The sequence below is a fragment of the Pholcus phalangioides genome, unplaced genomic scaffold, assembly GCF_987345545.1.
Source record: "Pholcus phalangioides strain wild (caught in Gottingen) unplaced genomic scaffold, Ppha-v1.0 ptg000010l_1, whole genome shotgun sequence".
Lineage (NCBI taxonomy): Eukaryota > Metazoa > Arthropoda > Arachnida > Araneae > Pholcidae > Pholcus > Pholcus phalangioides.
The window spans coordinates 15,655,066-15,676,949 of NW_028301603.1; the positions used below are offsets into that span (position 1 = coordinate 15,655,066).

At 34.2% G+C, this 21,884-nt stretch overlaps 2 protein-coding genes across 2 annotated transcripts in view; one reads left to right on the forward strand and one right to left on the reverse strand.

Annotated features, from left to right (window-relative positions):
• Window positions 1-20,547, forward strand: part of LOC149080990 (aminopeptidase O-like) — a 32,721-nt gene extending 12,174 nt beyond the window's left edge. The window contains exons 6-17 of the mRNA XM_089237713.1: window positions 277-398; window positions 6,560-6,746; window positions 7,502-7,608; window positions 10,188-10,296; window positions 10,405-10,512; window positions 11,662-11,702; window positions 12,990-13,053; window positions 15,960-16,019; window positions 16,545-16,631; window positions 17,671-17,787; window positions 18,245-18,331; window positions 20,147-20,547. Of these exons, the coding sequence (XP_089093839.1) occupies window positions 277-398; window positions 6,560-6,746; window positions 7,502-7,608; window positions 10,188-10,296; window positions 10,405-10,512; window positions 11,662-11,702; window positions 12,990-13,053; window positions 15,960-16,019; window positions 16,545-16,631; window positions 17,671-17,787; window positions 18,245-18,331; window positions 20,147-20,299 (1,242 nt within the window). The 3' untranslated portion in view covers window positions 20,300-20,547. The remainder of the gene's footprint in view (window positions 1-276; window positions 399-6,559; window positions 6,747-7,501; window positions 7,609-10,187; window positions 10,297-10,404; window positions 10,513-11,661; window positions 11,703-12,989; window positions 13,054-15,959; window positions 16,020-16,544; window positions 16,632-17,670; window positions 17,788-18,244; window positions 18,332-20,146) is intronic.
• Window positions 3,895-5,360, reverse strand: LOC149080992 (THAP domain-containing protein 2-like). Its single transcript, XM_089237711.1, has 2 exons — window positions 4,813-5,360; window positions 3,895-4,395 (listed from the first exon to the last, which is right to left on the reverse strand). The coding sequence occupies exons 1-2, from the start codon at window positions 4,963-4,965 to the stop codon at window positions 4,021-4,023; spliced, it is 528 nt and encodes a 175-aa protein (XP_089093837.1). The 5' UTR covers window positions 4,966-5,360; the 3' UTR covers window positions 3,895-4,020.
• Window positions 20,548-21,884: the final 1,337 nt, after the last annotated feature.

The window sequence follows — 21,884 nt, forward strand, 5'->3', positions numbered from 1 at the left end:
TTTAGCGGACAATTCCATCATTCCCAAACTTGCAAAATTTTGCTGTCAAGTAATCCATGAAAAATTTGATAGTTCAGGTCTTTTAGCGACCTTCATTGTTGAATTTCACAGATTTCATAATTTGCTGTTCATTGAAGAGCATTTATATATTAGTGTTGGTCTTCCATTCACAGTCCATTATTTTTGGAATGAGAAAACTATGTTACATTAATTTAAATATGGTTTTCCCCCACATAAGTCAAATTCATCTTATATGATTAATATCTATTCTTATAGGAATTCTCAACGTACATATATTCGTGTGTGAAAGTGGTGGAATCTATTTTAGGAGCATATCCTTTCCCAAGAATTGATTTCTTGATTGTGCCCAGAGGATTTGCCAGTCTTGGCATGGCCAGGTAAGATGCATATGATCTGATTGCTATATTTTTTGCTCTTAATATCTCACCAGAACTACAATAAAGAAGAGAAAAAACGATGAAGGCAAATAATTTGGAAAAGCCACAAATTCCTAATGCTTTTGGGAATTGTGTCAACCCACAATGGGCAGTGCCTTCAGAGAATATAAATGCGGACAGACATGACTGTGTTGATCCGTGACCTTCGAAAGTAATAAGGCCCCCTCAATCGAAAATGACGTCAGCATTCGTGGGGCATCGCGTCGCTGGACAGGGAAAAATTCTCTCTTTAACTGTTGGATTTTTTTTTAAGGTTGTGTTTTTGACGGAATATTAACCTCGATGTGTGTGGCTCACTTCCATAAAAACATAGTGAATATTTCTTCAAATACGGATGAAATTTGTGATAGCATATTTTCAATTTAAACCTTGCATCAACACAGGAATTTAATTAAGTTTAATGGGCATTTTAATTAGTTACAATGGCTTTGAGGATGAAACATACAGTTTGCCTTTATTTTACCGTGTTATCTTTCAATCGATAAAATCTTGCTTAGCAAAGTTGATTAATAATTAACCAGAATTTTACTTCGAATTGCATGAATTTGATGCAATTTTATAAATTTCTATACCAGCAAAATCTCAAAAAATGCGCCAACACGGGATCCACTGTTTCTGGATGAAAAGTATTGTATTTGCGTGTACATTAAAATAAATTGGTATAATGAGTTTTCTTTTTCCGACTATATATTTGCCAAGTATATTCAGATATACACTAAACAGCGGTTCTCAACCGGTGCGGGCTCCGCGGCCACTTGAGGATAATAAAATAAATCAGTAAATTTGATAAACTAACAAAAAAAAAGAGGCCTAAAAAGGTACCGCCAATAAATAATATACTAAACAGGGCTCCGCCATAGAAAGTATACACTGAAAAGCGAGTCAGAAAAGGTTGAGAATCGCTGCTATAGAGGATTGAGAAGTGTATAAATGCGAACATTAAAACAATAGTCAGAATATTATATCAGTTTTTGAAAAAACAATATGCATTTTAAAGCTCTCTAAATTATGTTTGAGTAAGTAAACTAAATCAATGATCAGATAGAACAAACTTTTTATTTCAAGATAAAATAATAAAAGCAAATGTTTGGCACATCTGAAATTTCAAATTTAGAAATTTATTTACTGTTACACACACACAAATAAAATATTATATATACAATATGCACAAAAACCACAATAATTACAAGCAAAAAATACAAGTATTTATAACCGATTACGTAACAGCACAAATGATTAAAGAATCCATTTAGAGCATCTTATTGCGAAATTAAAGTATTTAATTTTCGCTTCTGACTTTTTCTTTCGACTGAAGAATCGTTTCTTTGCTTACAGAAGTTGTTCAAAAATATGTTTGTTGATGACCACAAAATTTTACTTAAAATTTCTGTTGCATTGTGTCCAAAAGAACAAAACTCCTCAAACACAAACATATTTTCATCAGTTATGTATTTCTTTGAAACCTTGAATAGAAGGTCTAGATGGTTTTTGTTTTTCAATAATTCATTTTCTCTATTGCTAAGTAATTTATTAATAATCAGATAACTATATAACACCACATTTACTACTGCAGATGATGGAAAAAGAAGTTTACTACGATCGAATTTCATAATTAAACTGTGAATTTCTTCAAAATCAAATTCTTTATCGACTGTTAATATAGTTTTACAGCTATCGCATTTACTGTTTTTCAAAACTGAGAATACACAGTACCCAGCTATGTATGCCAAAACAGGTAAATATTCATGTGCTTGTTCAATTTCATTTTCTGTTACTTCATCTACTTCAAAATTGGTTATTTCAGATCTTTCATCAATTGAATTTATATCTCCAAAATTATCATTTAAAATTATGTCATTCACAGGGATTGTATATTTTTTTGAAATGATGCCTAGTTTCATATTTGCTCGAATTCTCAGCTTGTTTTCAGATTCAAACAATTGACGAATAGTTATATGATAATGACTGCATGCCATTTGTCGATATAAGCTGAATCTGAGCTCGAGATTGTCAGTCTGAAATTTTCCTGGAAGGATGTAATCCATATTGAGCTCATTTTTACAATATGATGTTATTTCAATTATAGCATATGTGGTTACTTTTAGTGCAGTGTGTGTTTCTTTTGTTAACATGCCTGTAGTGCATTTCATCTTTTCCCATTCCTCCAACCAATTCAAAAAGTTATGCAAAAATATCAACTTTTCATCATCAGCTGAATAAGTTAATGGGGTTTTGAGCTGATCATTTAATCGAATTCCAATGTATTTAGATTTGACAGTCATTATTTTCCACCAATTTAAATGAATATTTATATAGTTTGCAGTGTCTTTGAAGTGTGGAATTTCTTTCTTTTCACCAATTTCTAAAAGGGCATTAATGATACTTTCATTGAAAATTTTCAGGACTAAATTTACATTTTGGCGTTCAAGACATGATGGGAAAAGAGCTTTTAATGTTAAGTTATAGCCGTATTTGATCAAGCCGTTCATTTCACACTCATACAATTTTCTGAGAGAATTAAAGGATGCAGTGTGAAAATTTTGAGCGTCTGTCATGCCATCAAAGGATGGAAAATACATACATTTTTGATGGTTCTTTTGGTTTATCCAATTATTTCTTATACTTTTTAGAAGATGAACAGGATCAATTAAAAAAAATAATGGTCTTCCATGATCAACAGGGTGTGGGTAAATGCATTGAAAATTTGGTGGATTAACAAACTGAGACATAGATTTTCTGTTAATGGCATTATTGTCTGTTATAACACAAAACACATGAAATCCAATATTTTCTAAGTTAAGAATTAGCTTTTTAATGAAATTATGTAATATATCAAAAGTTATTGTTTTCACGGGGAGCACCTGAGCAACATCTTTATAGGAAGAAGTAACACTGGCTATCATAAACACTTGAGCACTGGATGCTAGTTTTGATGAATCATGAGACATGCCAACAATACTTCCTCCTTTATAGTCCAAATATGATTTTAAATGAATTTCATCTATCATTAGGATTATGTTTAGATCAGGTGGTTTTAAATGTGGTACTTTTTGTTTTAGATAGTTAAGAAAGTCAGAATCATTTTGTTCACAATGAGGACTCAAGCTGGAGTCTGAGCATAACCTTTGAATAGTTGATGTATGGGGAAAAATTAGTTTGTTTGATTGTCTAATGAATTTATATGTATGAGGTGACAGGGTGTGAATCAAGGTACTGAATATTATCATTTCTGGGGAATAAATTGGTTTTTTAGACGATTTCAAAACTATCTGATCATAAAAAAAATTTAAGAACTCATCTTTAGAATTTTCTTTGAGAAAATATTCCAATAAATTTTTCAAAAGAAGAATGATATTATCACTGCCAGTATCAGATTTTGAAATGTTACACACAGCAATTAAGGCTATCAAAATTTCACTCAATGTTTGGCAGCTACTAATTTTCACCGGTAAATTTATATTTGCAATTTTCGGTACAGGCACATTTCTAATATATGCAGAAACATTTAACTCATTGTCAATTACAACTGATGAGCTAATCTGAGGAGCAGGTGATTGCTCAATCAGTAAAAACACATAACACTATTTTCTTTAAGTATTGTGCTCCACTCTTTACTATCAATAACACTTAATTTTGATTTCAAATCATCTAAAGTATTCAAAAATTGTTCTTTCTCAAACCTTTCTTTTTCTTTTCTGCTGTCTTCTATAGCTTTATTGAAATTTTGAAACTCTATTCTTTTTTTCTTTTCTTCTGGTGCTTCTCTACTGCGACTGTAGGAAGACATATAGCTCGGACAATCCGGAAACATTGTGGGAATCGCTCCTGCTCTTGGTCGTGACACTTGAAGCTTCACTGTGATTTCCTTTCCTGATTTAGGATCATATTCCGTCACTTCACTGATTATATCGTCTTCTTTGAAATGTTTCTCACATACCTATACATTTAAAATGAAAATATATTGTAGTTATCATTAAATGAACAATAATTATCAACTAACATTGGCATACGCAAAGGGGACCGAGATTATAGCGTTATTTTGTAAGAAAAAATTTAACCCCCCCCCCCACCCCGAGAAAATTCTGCGTACGCCTATGTCAACTAATATAACCGTATCATTAAGTAAATGCATACAAAATTATAATTATTATATTTCACTATTGCCAGTGTTAAATAGGCCTATGTAAATTTTTTTACACTATAAATTTACTATATACCAGTCCCAGAAGATCCTCTCTTACTGCTAGGACATCAGAATATAGAGATAGAATATAAAATACGTAATCAATTTAAAAGAAAAAAAACATGCGCGTAATAATTTTTTTTCACTTGAAGAAAAAAATACATAGCTCACCTTGCTGTTTTTTGTTGGAGTAAAGTCTTTCCTCTTTATAGCATTCAACCACTTGCCTTTTAGTTGCTCTTCTTTCGGAAAACCGAACACCTTTACTTTGGGGCCGTTTTTGTAGTTTCCCCTACAATTTACTACTGAACAAGTTTGTGGCATATTTCACAACATATATAACAACTATTAATTTGATGTTTAAGCTGGAAATTCTTGAAAATAAATGTTCCTCAACATGCTTTGTGTCTTAGAACTAGAAGGAAAATGTACAGAGTAATGGAGTTTCCTTAACATTATGGCAGAAGAACCTGTTTCTACTAGGGGCAAAGCTTCTTAATACAGCTTTGACTAGGGGTCTTTCCGATCCGGTTAGCCCCAAGGTTGGTGACGTCAGAGGTATGTTGATGGGGATTGAGTTGGCCTTGTCACTCACGTAGGTCACGGTTGATCACACAGAGAGACCATCTTTGGATGGTTTGCGCTCTTTCCCAAAGGGATAAAGCTTCTTAAAGAGAGATATAAATACAGTAAAACACTTTTATGGAAATCAGAGGAAGGGGAAGAGACCCTTAAGTGGGGTTACACTGTATAACCTCACTATCTTGCAGATTGGGAGGTTCCACTTGAGTTAGTTACAAATCTTAAGTCTCAGTTGCCCAGTTCAGAAAGTTCATGTCCACCTAAGTCAAATGCTATGGTCAGAATTGACCAGATGAACATAAGTTTCTCCTTCCTCAAGCAACCAACAGACAGGTTTTGATAATAAAAACAAATTGAATCCCAGATCAGCGTGATAATGAGTTTATATTTATATAACCGCTGAAGATAGCACATCTTGTGCTTCAAAATACTTTGGGCTTTTCCTTGTTATGTGCTTTTACCTGTGATTCCTTTTTTAATTGTGTTTATGTTATGGCCGAAGCACAAAAACTGCCAGTTTGCATTGGCTGGCATTTACATATGACAGAATAACACAGCCAATAGACACTTACCAGACAGCTAGCACATAAATTTTTGATCAGGGATCTCCAGCCACTTTGCGGAATGGCCAGACTTTGGCTGAAACATTAATATCAAGCAAATCAGGCAAATTGTGTATTGGCCAATTTTGCTGTAAATTGATGAGCCAATGACAGATCTTTTCATGATTTCAGACTTTGGCCAGCCAATTTGCAAATAGCATGGAGTGATTAAGTAAAGTCTCAAGAAGAAAGGCATGATATTTAATTTATTATTTATTATCATCACTTGTTGCTTGACACAAGGTGAACTTATTTCAAAGTCAATCAGCTCATGATATCAGCCAATAGACATTGGATGCACCCCTCTTCCCATTTCAAGGAGATATTGAAGCACTCCTGAAAGATGGATATATCCAGAATTTTATTAAATGAGTATATGTGTGTATATACAGTGTTCGTATTAACAAGGGAGAGTGACGTCTTTCGTCATATACAGTATATCTATATAAATTTGTGTGACAGAATAACACAACCAATAGATGCTTACCAGACAGCTAGCACATAAATTTTTGATTAGGGATCTCCAGCTACTTTGCGGAATGGCCAGTAAATTTGCAAAATGGCCAGACTTTGGCTGAAACATTAATATCAGGCAAATCATTTTTTAATCTTCCATCATCTGATTTCTAGTTTCGTCTTATGCACAGTCCTGTATCTAAATTACTGAAACTCTTCCCCCCCCCCTTCCCGTTAATTTAAATTTATAATTTAAAATTTTTTGTTTGTATTTTCAGTCCAAATGTCATATTCATCTCACAGTCCTTGCTTGCTGGGGATAGAAGCATGTGTTGCAGGATTGCACATGAAATAGCGCATGCCTGGTTTGGGCTTCTCATTGGTGCTTCTGATTGGACGGAAGAGTGGCTGAGTGAAGGGTTTGCTACATTCATGGAAGATGTCATCCACATCAAAGCAATAGCTGTAAGGATGTCAAGATTGTGATTATGAAATTTTTCTTGCTATACAATACAGAGTAGAGTGGCCCTTATCCTCTTTTAGAAGAAAAAAATGTTCAGTGTTCATTCGTTGGTTCTCATTATATTTTGATTCTATAAAAATTATATATTGCTTTAAATAAAAATTTGTTTCTTTTATAGAAGTTATATGCATTATTAAAAAAACCTAATATTTCTCAAATTCTTCATGTTATTTCAGGTGTTTTTTTGAATTGACATTTTTTTTAGGAAATTGGATTCAGAATATTTTTAAGTAATTACTGGGGTTTCCTGAATGTATCCTCATAAATTCCTTCAAGAAGAAAAGAGAAAGTGGTCAAGTCAAAATCACTTTTGAATGGGATTAATTATTGTATATAAGGAATTAACATTGCTTACTATGTTTCAGTTTGAGGTGTTTGAGGGTCACGTAACAGTTGTTCGATTGAGCTAAAATTTTGCTCATATCATTTTTTTTGTTGCTGATTGGAACAGGATCAAGTGTGGGAGCAGCAAAATTGTAACATTTTTAAACGTACAAAAAAATTTTAACAGCAAAAATTACCTATAGCTTAGGGTCACTTTAATACAGAGGGAATTTATAATTTATATATATTATAGGAATAACTTTGATTTTAAATATTTAAAAAAAAAACTCTGGCATAATTCTGCATCATTCATTTTCTATCATTCTACTCTGTTTCAAATAACTAACTCGCAATAATTTGTTTTTGTCTCCAGATGACTGCAGAAGAAGGGACAGAATATTGCGATTACAAAGCTTTCATCAGATCGAAGACTCTGTGTGCTGAGGTGAAGAATACCAAGGAAGAGTTGCATATTCTGAGGCAAGTACAAATTTCAGAACTTAGAACCTTTGTAAGAGTACTATTTACTCTAAAATATGAGTGCACAGATGGATACTCTATTTTTTAATGTGTTTGTGTAATTTATTAAGCTATCAATATGTATTGCTTGATTGTAATGCTTGCACTCTGATGTTTTGCATATTTTATCTATTTTATCAGTACGATTATTAAAAATTTAATTATCATTCAAGGCATAGATTATATCCCCCTTTGTCTCCTGACATTCACCCTATAATGAGAGAGTTAAAATATTTTTGATATAGTACAATTCAGTTTTATTTAGGTTTCAAGTTACTGTAACAAGCTACTCGCTAACTGGTTACATTAATTTGTAGTTAAATTTTAATGAAGCCTTTTAGAATATAATTTTATTTACGACGCCAGACAGTCTGAGAACTGGGTTGGACTTTCATTCAGATATCGTGTATAGAAATAGGTGAGGCACCTATATGCACAGGTGTTACTTCCAACGCCTTTTGCAGATTCTCAGAATTGACCCTGCCCTTTGGGCAGTGGTACATTGAGAAGGAGTGGCAGATGGATTTTATCATTGGTATGTAGACATTGAGGCAGCAGCGAGATTCCAGTAGGGGATTCTAATCTGGGATCCAAAGGGGAGGGGGTGTGATGTTTTAGGAGATGGAACCAATGAGAGGGAAACAGGAGGAAATTAGAAGAGAGGAGATGGTTGGAAGAGAGGAGATGGTTGAAAGAGGCAGAACGAACTAGGTCTTGATGAGAGGTGGTTGTCCGGGTTTTGGAGAAAAGTGGAAGGAGCGGAAGATGACGAAAGTCTGGGGTAAGTCTTGACCTATTGCTTTCTCCATTCCTCTCTCGCTCAAGGAGTAGTAGCATAAAACATATGTACTGATTTATAAGTATGTAATTTAAATACATCCTCATATATACATTATTTGTTATAGCTGCAAATAAATAATCTTTACTCCGACCTGAGGACAAGGGTTGAATAATTGAGCGGTATTAATTGGTATCTCGAGTATTAGCCCCAGATGCTGAGAGCAGCTCTGGGACATTACAGAGTAATAATAAGTAGTATAAATAATAACTTTACTAAAAAAATTTTTATCCCTGGAATGTCATTTTCTTTTAGTTGGCGATCTTCATCTTTGGTTTCACAGTATTTGTACTAAATTAGATGATATACCATTTTTTAACCTGTATAATGAACTCCCTGATTTTTTGGGGTTAAAATTAAAAAAAATAAAGTTTTCATCAAAGCTAATTTTTATTTTAAGGTATAAAAAAAAGATATTTTTTGTTCATCATAGAAACTATTTAATTCCTCATCACACTCATCTGATAGATTATAATCAGAGTGACTCGCATCGGTGAATTGCGAGGAATTTAGGAATTTGTTAATATCTATAATACTATCCATGTATAAGAAACTCCCCCCCCCTCCCTATTTTTGGTACCTACCCAATTTTTGTCAAAAAGAGGTGCCTTATACACGTTAAAATGTGAAATATGGCGATTGGTGATTTTGAATACTAGCTGTACCCAGTGACATAACACAGCAGAAAAAAATGATCAATGCATCACTTGTTTAAAAAAAATACACTGATCCCAGCACTTGTACACACACTGAAAAGAAAGAACATTGATCGAAATTGATCAAAGCCACATTTGCACTCATAATTCAAGATTTCATGTGGGACAAAAACCTATTTGACTCTGTTATTGGTTAACCGATTTTTAAAATTCAAAACACTTTAAAAAAACCCATTAAAATGTGCATCTTTTGTATAGAAAAAAATTGTTGCATCTAATTGAAAACATGAAAAAATTATGAAAAAAAATGGTTTTTTTTGAGAAATTTGTGCAATAATAATTTTTTTAAACATTCTTTGGTGGGATGCATGTTTGTTTATGTGTATGTTTCTGGCTCCTTCCATACATTAGCAAAGGATCCTAAAAAACAATTTGGAGTGATACAATCAACAGTGTGGATTTTTTATAAAGAACAAACATACATACATACAGATATACATACTTTCAAATTTATATATAAGATTATATATTTTGGAATGTTACAACTATTAGCCACACTGATTTTTGTTAAAATCAAAGCTTTATACATTAAATGGTCGCTGTGGTGGTCAAGTGGTCATAGTGACGGACTTGCGTCACGAGGTCTCAGGCTCGAACCCCACAGGCATCACAGTGGTGGTCGACTGAAGTTAGTTTTCTGTGGTTCCCAAATTCAAGGCGAGAATGCAAGCTCATCTCCTCATTAAAAAGTCTTACCGCAGACAGCAACAGGCCTACAAACAGTATAAATATTCAATCATTACACTTCACTTCTGAAATATAGATGGTAGCACTGAAAAATCAGACACAACACTGGATATGCACTCAGACTGTTAGTACACACACTTACATTTCCGGCACAACTCACTAGGTAGTAAATTGCCCATAGATGGCGATAGACCTGAGTTGGGCTCCATTTGAAAGAAAGAAAAGAAAGAAAGAGTTGTTCAAATGATTGGTTTTTCACTACAATGTATTGAGAGCAGTTTTTTTTTATTATGTTCTAGACCTAACAAAGGTAAAGTTCTGACAGAAAAAGTTGATGGTGTCGAAGCTGTCATACTCAAAAATGGGAAAGACCCAGAGAAAGGTTTCATGCAGGTTCATTACATCAAGGTATTTTGTTATTACATTCTCTATTATTCATTTTACTTGTAAGATTCATTTGAGTTTGTGGAATCGGCATGGAGTTAATCGTAACCTTTGTTGTGCCATATTTTTCAGGGATATTTTTTGTTGAAATATCTTTCGGACTTCGTGGGGATGCCAAAATTTCTTCAGTTTCTGAATTCTTATGTGTGCAAATATAGAGGCCAATTGGTAGACTCGCAGGTAAGTGTTAATTTTATTAGCTTTTGTACACGTGAATTTTTTTTTTCATATAAAGCTTCCACATAATTGAGGGTTTAATAATGAATCTTAACTTTTGGAGGGTGGCAAGATCTTCATAGCCCTCAGGTTTTCAATGTCATAAATCTGCCTCTGGCTGAATGTAACATTCAATGCAGTCTTCTACCCCCAATGTTCAAAGCTGAAGAGATTTCTTTAAAATTCATCGTACGCAATATTTATTTTTAAATGTAATTACAGCAAAAGTCCATTGTAAAGAGGGCTCACAATCATGAAGAAAACCGTCATTAAAACAAACTTCTCCTTATAAGCAAATGTAATTTTTTAAATTCTGTCTGGCAAAAAATTGTTCGAAATTACTCCTTCATCGGCATTAAAACATTTGTTAGATCATTTGAGCTCTATTCATGAAATTGGCTATTAGTGATTCTCTCAAATGTTTTTGCATAGAGTTTCTTATCGTCAAAGAGATTTAATTGACCAATCGAGCAACGAAAATTCGCAATTGTTATATCACTGCTCACTTCCATGTGGCTGCATGAACTCATTAACATTTTCCCGATAATTGGGAAGTTTTTTCCATTTTGAAACAACTTTATACTGTAATTTTATGTCAAATCACAAACAGTGACCATGGTTATAAGTGGGAGGGACAAAATTCAAATAAAATTATCACATATCCATGTGTACAGTGGGAAGGTCTAAAAAAGGGGAAGAGGTAAAAATGTGACTTTTTGGTGTCTATTTTTTGTTCGAAGTACCTTAGAGTAATGTTTACGAGCAGCATGTCTGGTGTGATAAATTTTTATCTTTAGTTTAATTTTTCGAAAAAGAGGAAGAGAAATTGGCATTTGTGAGAATTATTGTAACGTTATAGCCAAAACTTTCCAATTCTCAACTCGCTATAATAGAATATTTTTCTGTATCTTTAACCTCTTTGACAATCACTTTCAATCACTTGTTATAAGCCATACTTGTTGTATTAGACTTTTACTGTATTTCATTAACTAAACATTTACTAATGAAAAGGTTTTAATTTTTTTCACTTTTTCTTAAATTTGTTTTATCTTAGAATTTTTAAAATTAATTTACAGTTGGTAGAGTTTATGCTTTTCTTATGCTTCTCCCTAGGAAATGCTGCAATTTTATTGTGATTCATTTTCAGCAGAATGGTAAGTTCTGGATTCAATCACATACTTCTCTATTCTCTAACACAGGGTACAGCCATTCCCAGACTTACTAACAGAAAACAAGTTTCCTCCATTCACAAGTTTTTCTCTGGTGTCATTAAAAATGATAAAGTCATCCTCTTCTCTAACACATTCCAAAATCTTTTATGCATGTATTTATACTTTTCATGTGTTGTTAAGTATCTTTGTCCCATCCAGATGTGATGTTACAAATACAATGTAGTCCATTTACTTTTCATCAATTTCTATTGCTGCTGTTGAAGGTAGTATGCACACATAAATGTATATGTAACATGATTCACATCTCGCTCTTGCCTTGTAGTATACGTGCACTTTATATATATTCCTTGATAATACCTTTATTTCTTTAACCAGTGCTGCAAAGGGAGGGGTTGGGGGGGGGGGGTGAGGAGTAGCAGCCAAGCTATCAAAACATTTTGTCAAACTATTGCTGAGGTCAGTCTCTTCTATTTGCAGAGACAGCAGAATAGTTGGATTTGTAGTTCTGAAAGTCTAAGTCTCAGAGTGGCTGTATTAAATTTTCATTAGTTTTAAAATATTCTGTAAAATGCTATACATAGGAGATTAGATTTTTCAAGTATTGAATTATTTCTCTATATGCGGACACTCCCAGTAATAAGATGTGATAAAATTCTATCAAAATAAAAATGTAATTCTGAAAATCATTTACATGGCGAGGTACTTGCCTACTGCACCAAAGAATGTTACGAGTTTCATACCCGATTAGTTTTTGTCAGAATCTTTTTGACGCAGAGGTGCAATAGAAATTGCAAAAAGCTGATCATATTGTTGCCATAAGAAGACTGTCTATTGAGGGGTTAAGGATAGACCTTCTGGTTAGAAAAGCCCCACCCCCCCCCACCTCCCAAAAAAAAATGTCGAATTTCACTGTTCAGAATTTGCTATGAAATGCTTGTAAGTTATAATGCAAGTGATTTCACTGGACATTTTGCATGGCAATGTTATCTCTCAAGCATATTTACTAAATTTGATCCCAAGGTGCTATTGTAATGTACAACCCCTGAATTTTTTTTTTGAATAACTTACTAACTGACTTAAAAACTTCTTCAATTTAACAAATAAAAAAAAAAAAAAATGCCAGTCCCATTAGAGACTCATTAAATTAAGTTGTAGCTGTTTTTGTTTTTCATCATTTCAGTTACGATATTTTTGCAGTTTTATACTTGGCAGTAATGATATATTTTATATTGGCACCTAAAATGTAAAATTCCTGTATTTTTCTAACAGTGCAGGTGTGGTAACAGTTGAGAGAATCACTTCCGAGTGGCTTCATTCGACACAGATACCAAAGGTGATTTCGATGTACTTTTTTCTGTGTAATATAACAAGTTTGAACCTTTCAACTTGCTTTCGAACGAACGTTCCATGTCATCAATATAATTTTTGGAAACTTTCAAGTAGTTTAATTCAAGTAGTTTTGGAAAAAACATTTTCTCACACAAGATAAATCCTCTCATTGGAATTGACAGGATATCGTACAAAACTGGATAGGAAGGCTGTCCCATAAATTTATATTTTAAAAAATCAACAAATTCACATGCCAGGTTGCACCTTGTACCCTTAGACTTGTCAAAGAGTCGGATTTTTTTTACACAGTCCAATATATCTTTTTAATGGGATTACCTAAAATCTTGGGTATATGTTAGTCCATCCACCTTATCTGAGCTGAAAGATGCCATATGTGATACCAGATCTCTGTTATCAACTCTGGCCGCTGTGGTGGTCGAGTGGTCATAGTGACGGACTCGCGATGCGAGGATCCGGGTTCGAACCCCACCGGCGCCACTGTGGTGGTCGGCTGAAGTTGGTTTTCTGTGGTTCCCAACTTCAAGGCGTGAATGCGAACCGATCTCCCTGTTAAAAAGGCTCGCCACAGAGAGCAACAGGCCTACAACGTTACAAATATTCAATCCTTACACTTCCGTCACAATTTGAAGTATAGATGGCAGCACTGAAATATCATACACAACACTAACTACACACTCAGACTGTTAGGTGCACTCACTTTGTTCCAGACTCTGCCACGAAGCTGGGCTGGAAGAGATTTCGGCAACGGGATAAGTTCGGTGGCAGAGACCCTGGCGTTCATTCATTCATGTTATCAACTCTGACATTTTGTACAAAACTTTGAATGGGAGTATGAACACTTTTTTCCCGCGAGTGCAGAATGTTCTTGAAAATGGCAGTGGATACGTTGAACATTTGTAGTTCTTTTTACACCCTCTTGAAATCAGTAACGTGCATACACGATTATTATTTCCAAAATTCTTTTGTAGCATAAGAGATTTAATTTTTCTTTTTTAAATTTTATTTGGTGACTGGCGGGGAAAAGTGACACAATGGCTGTCCTAGGGCAATACTCAATAACTATAGAACAATTTATAAAAGCTTAGATCGTTCCTTGATTTGAACACTTTTTTCCATGCGTTACTTTTTACAAAATCATCTATCCCTAACTTCTTTGAGATCTTTGCCGCTTTTCTCTTTGATGCTCTTCCTTGGGCTAACAGATAATTTTCCATAATTTTTTTTGGTCAGTAAAATTCTGTCTGAAAAATCTGTTTTTTGCTCTTTCAACTCTGATTTGCACAACTCTTCTAGAGCACATGGACCAAGAACAGCCTCAGCTATGAACGCAAGTGGTTCCTTAACACTAGAATGACAGTAGCAGTTATTCTGACAGCTGTAGGGAAAAAACAAAATTATTCTTATCTATTATGTATATTTATTATTTTTCTTCCCAGAAACTTCTTAAAACAGTAGCTATCCAGTCTCTTTGATGTATTTTGTGCAATGAACCCTTGTTCATGTACCAATTTTTTGGAATCTTAGACAAAAGAGCTTGTTATAACAAAGACTAATCCTGTATTTTGTTACTTTAAAAAGTGATTTGACTATGATTTTACAGCTCCAGTAATTCGTAGCTTCATTTTCACTTGGCAGTCAGTCCAGTAACAAGTTTTTAAGTATAATACGCTTCTGAAATTTACGAAGAGGTTTCATGAGCGGAATTGAAAAACTGAATAAGCACCAAATCTTTAGCAATGTAAAATACATGTGGAAGACAGCTTTTTGATACTGATCACATTGTGCATCGAATTAGTTGATTTTGTCAAAAACATCAATGCATTAATAGAGCAATAAAATTTCATAATTTCTGGCAGAAATTTCCTTTGCCTGTAATTTCAATTTTGTGTGCACATGGTAGGTATTCAAGACCTAGATTTTCTATGCTAACCAACTGTAGAATTATTTTTTTCACAGTCGAAAGTATGATATGTTGTGAAATAATGATGGTTTTCCACATCATCTAGCAGAGCCCCTAAGCTGGGATCTTTGGTGGGGTCCTTCTATAGTTAATTTGTAGTGTTAAAAACAAAAAATGATAAGAATTGTGTCGGAGCCCTGTCCATGGGTAAAATTCATAAAAAATGAAGATTTCTTACATTGTGCAGTATTGTACCAGCGAATGGAATTCAGTAGAAGGACAAAGATTATTAAATATGCTAAATTAATTGAATAAAATACAACGATGATCTTTTTCAAAAGTATACCTTTTAATGGTACAAAATGGATACTAGAGAAAAGCAATCTATGATATCCATTTCTTCATGTTTTGCAAAACATATAGTTGAATATATCTATTGCAATCAAAATTACTACTACCATCGTTCTAGGTAGAACTTCTATTTACTACTATACTAAGAAACCTAGAATATTCATATTTTAGGAGTTTAAGCGCTTCAACACGATAAAAAATGTCATGAAATTTCAACAACCTGAGATGAACAATTTGGTCGCAATCAAATTAGCTTTATGGTCAAAATGACTGCTTCTGTGGTTTTAGTGTTAAATGCTCACCTTAAAGAGAATCCACTTTAATGACTAGTTCCGCAAATCCAAAAAAGGGAAAACACAGGTGTTTGTTCTATCACACTGGCTGAATTTCACCACTGGTTGTACCTGATGGAAGTAATAATGAAAAATCCTGCTCTATACGGAAAATGATGTGGCATTTTGAAGAAATTTTTAGCGATTTCCACCATGGCATTTCTGAAAAATGAATTGTGACAGAGAAAGGGTCTAGGTGCACAATGAGAGCTGGAGAAAAAAAACACAGATGCTTAAGACAATAGTACAATATGCATATTGTGATTGTGCATGATCTATGTGTTGACAACTTTTCTTAATTTCTAGACTTTTTCCTGCATGAAGCTGACTTCCTCTAGTAATATGAACAGAATAGCAACTCAAGAGGTATGTGAAAAATATTATCCCTTGAAATATTGTAATTCGTTGAAGAGGAAAAAAGAAAAAAAAACACGTTCTGAATTTCCACACTATAACATCCAGGTCTCTATTGTAACAGAAATCATGCTTAATTCAGGGCTTGACAAATCCCAGGCCTTAGGCCAACTAAAACAGATATTGGCACATAATATTTTCTATAATGTGATTGCTGAATTGGAGCCTAAGGATGACCAAAAATTTTCTGATTTCATTAATTAAGTCTTAACCTGGGAAGAAGTTATGAGGTTCAAAGAGTAGGAAAAACATTATTTACAACCCTGTTTCTTGAGCAAAAATCATGCCTATCTCCTAAGATTTTAGGCTGGCTCCTAAATATTTTTTTTTAACTTGTCAAGTCCTGGCTTAATGTATGATTCAGATTGGTTCCACAGTTGATAACATTTTACTATGTATCTCTTGATCACAATTTTAAAATAATTATCTATTTGTTTTTAATCTTATAATAATATTTTAATATTATTTTTTTTTCAGGCTGGAAAATGGAGTAGAGTGAATCGCAGTTACCTGTCGAAAAGATGTAAGAAGCGGAAGAAAATTGATGCAGATATTTTTTGTGAGGCATGTCTATTCAGAGTATTTGTTCTCGTTGTCTTTTTATTTCCTAAGGCTTATATATGTATGCTAGTCTATGTCTGAACTCTAGACACTTCTCAAAATGACTAGCAAGTGGTTGTCACTTTTCATAGTGTCTGTTCAAACTTGGACTGTTCTGACACACATATTTTTTATACACTTTTCTTTCAACCTTGATGTATGTAGGGCTGGAGGTGGGCTATAATCTTGGGGGGAAGGTTTGGCAAAATTAAACATTTCTCAGACAATAACACTGCTATCACGAGCTTGTATTCTTCTTCCAGAAATGGTTAGAGTCTTAGTCTCAGACATTTGTGAGATATGATGGTGCCTGAGCAAACAATAATTTGTCAATCAGAAGAGGTTCAATTTTTGATATTGCCCTGCAAATAGAACCCATTAAACTTTGTTGTCATGGATGCAGTGAAGATTGATCTGCTTTGGAGTACAATACACATTAGAGTTCATAATTCTTTTGGTACATTGCTCAATAAGTAACTGTTTTGATCACTCGCTAACATGGTTTATTTTCTCTAGGTCACTTCCATGCTTACACACTCCATGGGTCCTTCAGAGCCCCTCCCCCCCACCCGCCATACGTCTCTGCTTAAACAGCAACAGAAAATAAATATTCCATAAACTGCCCTGTTTCAGATACTTGGATGCTTTGCTGGTAAGCCAATGGGTGTCCCTTTAAAAAATCTGATTATCAGTTCGGTTAACTCGGTTTTACAGCAGTAATAACTACATTTTCAGGATACTTCAATCTGAATTTTTTACCCACACTAAGTCAACTCGCTCGTCTTAATTTTATTAACTATGCACAGTTGATGCTGAAAATGGGATATGGTCTCAACCGTGTACAGAAATTAGGGGAATTTTTGTGGATGTGTACTGCAAAAATGCATTCTTTTACATGCAAAAAATCTATTGGTGGTCCCCATGGAATAGAAATCTTGATGCTTTGTTCTTTCCGTTCTTGAATATATTTTTCGATTGACATTTTTTGTCTTCACGTTTTTAGATATCTTACGAAATATTGTGCCTAGTCCTTGATGCGATGCTTCGAAAGGACACCATTGCTCATTCGGTCTTGAGATTAATGGAACAGGTTTATGATATTAAAGAAAAAAATGCTGAAGTAAGTACTTAAAATATCTTGGGCAAATTTCATGCTATTTCTCGCAGTCTCAGCTGAGCAAGAAATTAAGAAAGGAGGCTGAACAAAAAATAAGTTGGGCATTAGAGAGCCCTGTTGAGAGCATTCTCAATTAGTTGGATGATACTGAAATTTGTACCTGTACTATCCTAAGGATGCATTTTATGATTATGCTATGTTATATAGCAGACTATAGAAAGATTTTTACACAGCAACTGGTTTGACCTATAAAACACCATCTTTTGGGGAAACTGGTTGCTGTGTGTATAAATCTTTCTTCTAACATAGCTCTCAAATGTTGATTAGTAGCTAGCACATGCTGCAATAATGGAAATAAGTTCTGCCTTATCATATTTGATAGTTCTTAGGAAAATATTACTCTTTATCGGATAACAATCCATGCAGTCGTTAATTACAACCTTTCCATGATTTCTCTTAGATTCGCCACAGATGGTGCGAGCTGGTGGTTAAGCATAGATATTATTCTGGATATGATAGTCTCAAGAAATTTCTTGAGAATGATCTGGTAATGACTGAATACATTCTGTACACGAAGAATTATGATATTTTTTTTTTGAAAAGAATTCCTTTAAATTTGGATATTTTGGCGCAATGTTCTTAATTACGTTTCGTTTTGAATAAAATTAACAATAATTTCTTTTTAAAAACACTTTTTGTGAATGTGTGAGGGACATTCTGAAAGGAAGTTTCTCATAGAGGAAGCTGAAGGGAACAACACACACACAATAATGGGTCTTGAATGAACATACACATTTTCAGACTGTCCTGAATGCATGAAGGAGGGGACTCAAGTGTGCTGGAAAAGAAAGATGAGAAATAGACAGGCATGCTCGCGGGCAGTCGATATTGGAAAAATAGTCAAAGGATGAAACAATTCAAATCAAATGGCCAGGGCATCACTTTAGGCGTAATGGAGGGAGGGCCAACAGGCTGTTAAACATTTTGTTGAGTTGCAGGGCAAAGTTTTACAAGTAAAGTAATTTATTACACGATACAACAAATGTACCAATGAAACAAACATGGCTTTTGATCCCATCATTTAACAAATAATTTATAGCTTTTAGTCTATTAGGCTTTTGACCATCATATTTGAAAGTTTTTCTTTTTCAACGTTTCATTCACATGAGTAGCAAGTGTTTTTAAAGAAATAAGTATCCAGTGATGTCTGGCAGGAACACAGCTTGTATTTAAGCCTTCTCCCACCTATGATAAGTGGGCTTTTGAAAGAACAAAACTTTTGTGCAACATTCCTCGTAGAGCTTTTTCGGAATCTCTTATCTCAAGGCAGCTACATACATAACATATAACCTTGATTGCATGCAAGTTCGTTTTTGTACTGCCGTGCAAAATTTTCCTTTAGACACCACACGGTGCAAGTATGTTTTCATGAGAAGCAGCTTGTACTTGGAATATGTTGGCTTCAGGCGATGATGTGTTCGCTTTGTCCTTGTGTGCAGAAGAAAAATGGCAACAAAAAATACCAGAACCAAGCAGTCACTGAAGCGTTAAGACTTACAGGCTTGTACAAATTATGTGCATTATACCCACCTTCAGTTTTCATTGCACAAACATTGCATAATCAAAATTTGTTCAATCGTCAAGTTGCTTCTACAATCAGAATGCTTGTTCTAAATTTTCCATATAACTACTCAGTCATGCTTGCTAAGCTTGCAGTTATCTATGTAGCAACCTTAAAACGATAGTTTGACAAACCTCAAGTGGCAGGTCCCCATGGCGCTTAAAAAATTGGTACTGTCACCTGAAAATTTCGATGTAAAATTACAAATTACTAAATTCTAGTTTGAGGACATAGCAAAATTTTTGGAATAAATGTCAACTGGCCTTATTTTTTTTCCCATTTGTCAAGCTCTGTATTAAGACAGCTACTTCACACTCAACTGCAAGCTTGACAAGCATGCACAATTTCCCTTTCAGCACCACACAGTACAAGTATGATTGCTTGCACAAGAACCAGTTTGTAATTGAAATATGTCGAGCTCAAGCAATGTTATGCTCACTTTGGCTGCTGTTGCCTGTGTATAAGAGAAAAAATGACAAGGAGAGCTCACTGGAGCATGAAAACTGATATGGGTACCAGTATGTCATACACCTCACAGGTTAAAAAAGCATGAATAATCAAAATTTATTCAAATGTCCAGCCGCTTGTGAAATCAATGCTTGCTCAAAATTCTCCTATTGCTGCTTGAGCATGCTTGTTAAACTTACAGTTACGCTTGCATCCACCTTTAAATGAAGTTGTTCCACAACAAAACATCAGTCAAATCACATTCAAGTTTATTTTCTATTTTTCTTCTAACAGGCAATGGGTATTTACTTGTATGGAGAATTGATTCTCGCCGGCACAGCTTCACAAAGATCTCTGGCAGAAGACTGTTTCCGTAACATGCATGGTGAAATGGAACCTAATTGTGTTACAACTATCCTTCATATGTTGGGTGAAGAATCTGATTGAATGATTGCCATCAAGAAATATTTCTCTATGCGTCAGTGTAAATAGTTGAAATAATACTGTAATTTATTATTTAACTTTACTAGTTGCGATTTATTATTCGATTTATTGAATTTGCAGCCAAGAAAATACAAGACAAACGTCAATATCACCTGATTGTTTAGCCAACCCACAATTTCATGACTTAATTCAATTATTTAAACAAAGAAATGAAATAAACTGGGATTCAACAATTGCTATTTTTACAAGTATTTGTGTGTTATGTAACCTTCACTTTAATGAGTACAATTCAGTTCCGGTCAAATTTGCTGATTCAGGGTTTTACTGTGGGCCCATCTTTGTACAGGTAAAGTACAAGTATCAGTAGACAGTAGACCTTCGATTTAAAAGAGGTAAAGCCACTATCCATTGAAACAAAATACCAAAAACGTACTCTAATTTCATTGGGGATTAACAGCAATAAAGAAATAAAACATTTACATAGTCACACATACTCTATGGTTTCCAACTTCTAGGTGCAAATGTGAGCCAATCTCCCCGTTAAAAAGTTTTGCAGCAGAGAGCAACGGTATACTATTCAATCACCAAACCCTGATGACACGCAGTGGTGGAAGGCTGAACTTGGTTTTCTGCGGTTTTCAGATTTCAAGGTATAAATACGCAGGCGGATCTCTCATTTAAAAAAGTCTCTCCACCTACACTAGCCAGACCCACAACACGATACTGATGTAACATAAAAATTCAAGCATTTACCAACATTACTTCAAAATGTGGAAGACAGATGGTGGCACCAGCAAGAACACGAAACGACCACAATTTCTGACAACATAAATACGTTAGGGCTGCACCTACACACATTCTAGCAAGTACAGATTTCTTAGAAATTCCGTTGGGGGAATGTTTATAAGGTACATGTACAGTTAAGTAGCGGTAAATAAGTAATAAAGCATTTTAATTTAGTCATGGGTTCTTACACAAAATTAAGCATAACATTTAAATCTCTGGGTCCGTCATTACTGAAATAAGAGAGTTTTAAAAGGAGGCGAGATATCTCGCGAAAATACAAAGCATTAAATTAAGCTACATACCCTGTAATTGGTGCCGAGGTTAAGACGACCATGATTTGCACTGTAACATCACAGTTTACTAGAAAGTGGTCAGTGTGTTAGCCAGTTCGAAAATTGCTCTTGGATATTTTGAAAAGTCTTTGTCGTTTAATGTTTGTAGATTCTCCTACTTCCTGCTACATTTGAAAGCTGAATGCATTGACTACAAAAGGAGCAAATAAGTTTGGTTGAGTAGGTTAGATAGAAATTTCTTAAGCGAGAATAAGAAAGTTTTGACAATTGCACTGCAGATTTTTCCACAATACAAGTAGAATTTCTACTGAAAGAAATGTTTCCACTGCTAATTTAGATCAGCAATAACACCAATAATCAAGGTTAACCCTTTATATCCTGAATTAATTTACCAGCAACTTTTTAATTGTATTTTTGCGCCATTAGATAAGTTTGGGTGCAAAATAACCCTAGGAAAAAGAGTAAAATGCTTTTTACACCGTCTTAGTGATTAATTATGCAGCTGTTTC

Coding starts and splice junctions, on each gene's coding strand:
- LOC149080992 (XM_089237711.1), bottom strand. CDS start 4,965: ATGCCACAAACTTGTTCAGTAGTAAATTGTAGGGGAAACTACAAAAAC. Junction 4,396..4,812: donor CTCCAACAAAAAACAGCAAG/GTGAGCTATGTA, acceptor TTAAATGTATAG/GTATGTGAGAAACATTTCAA.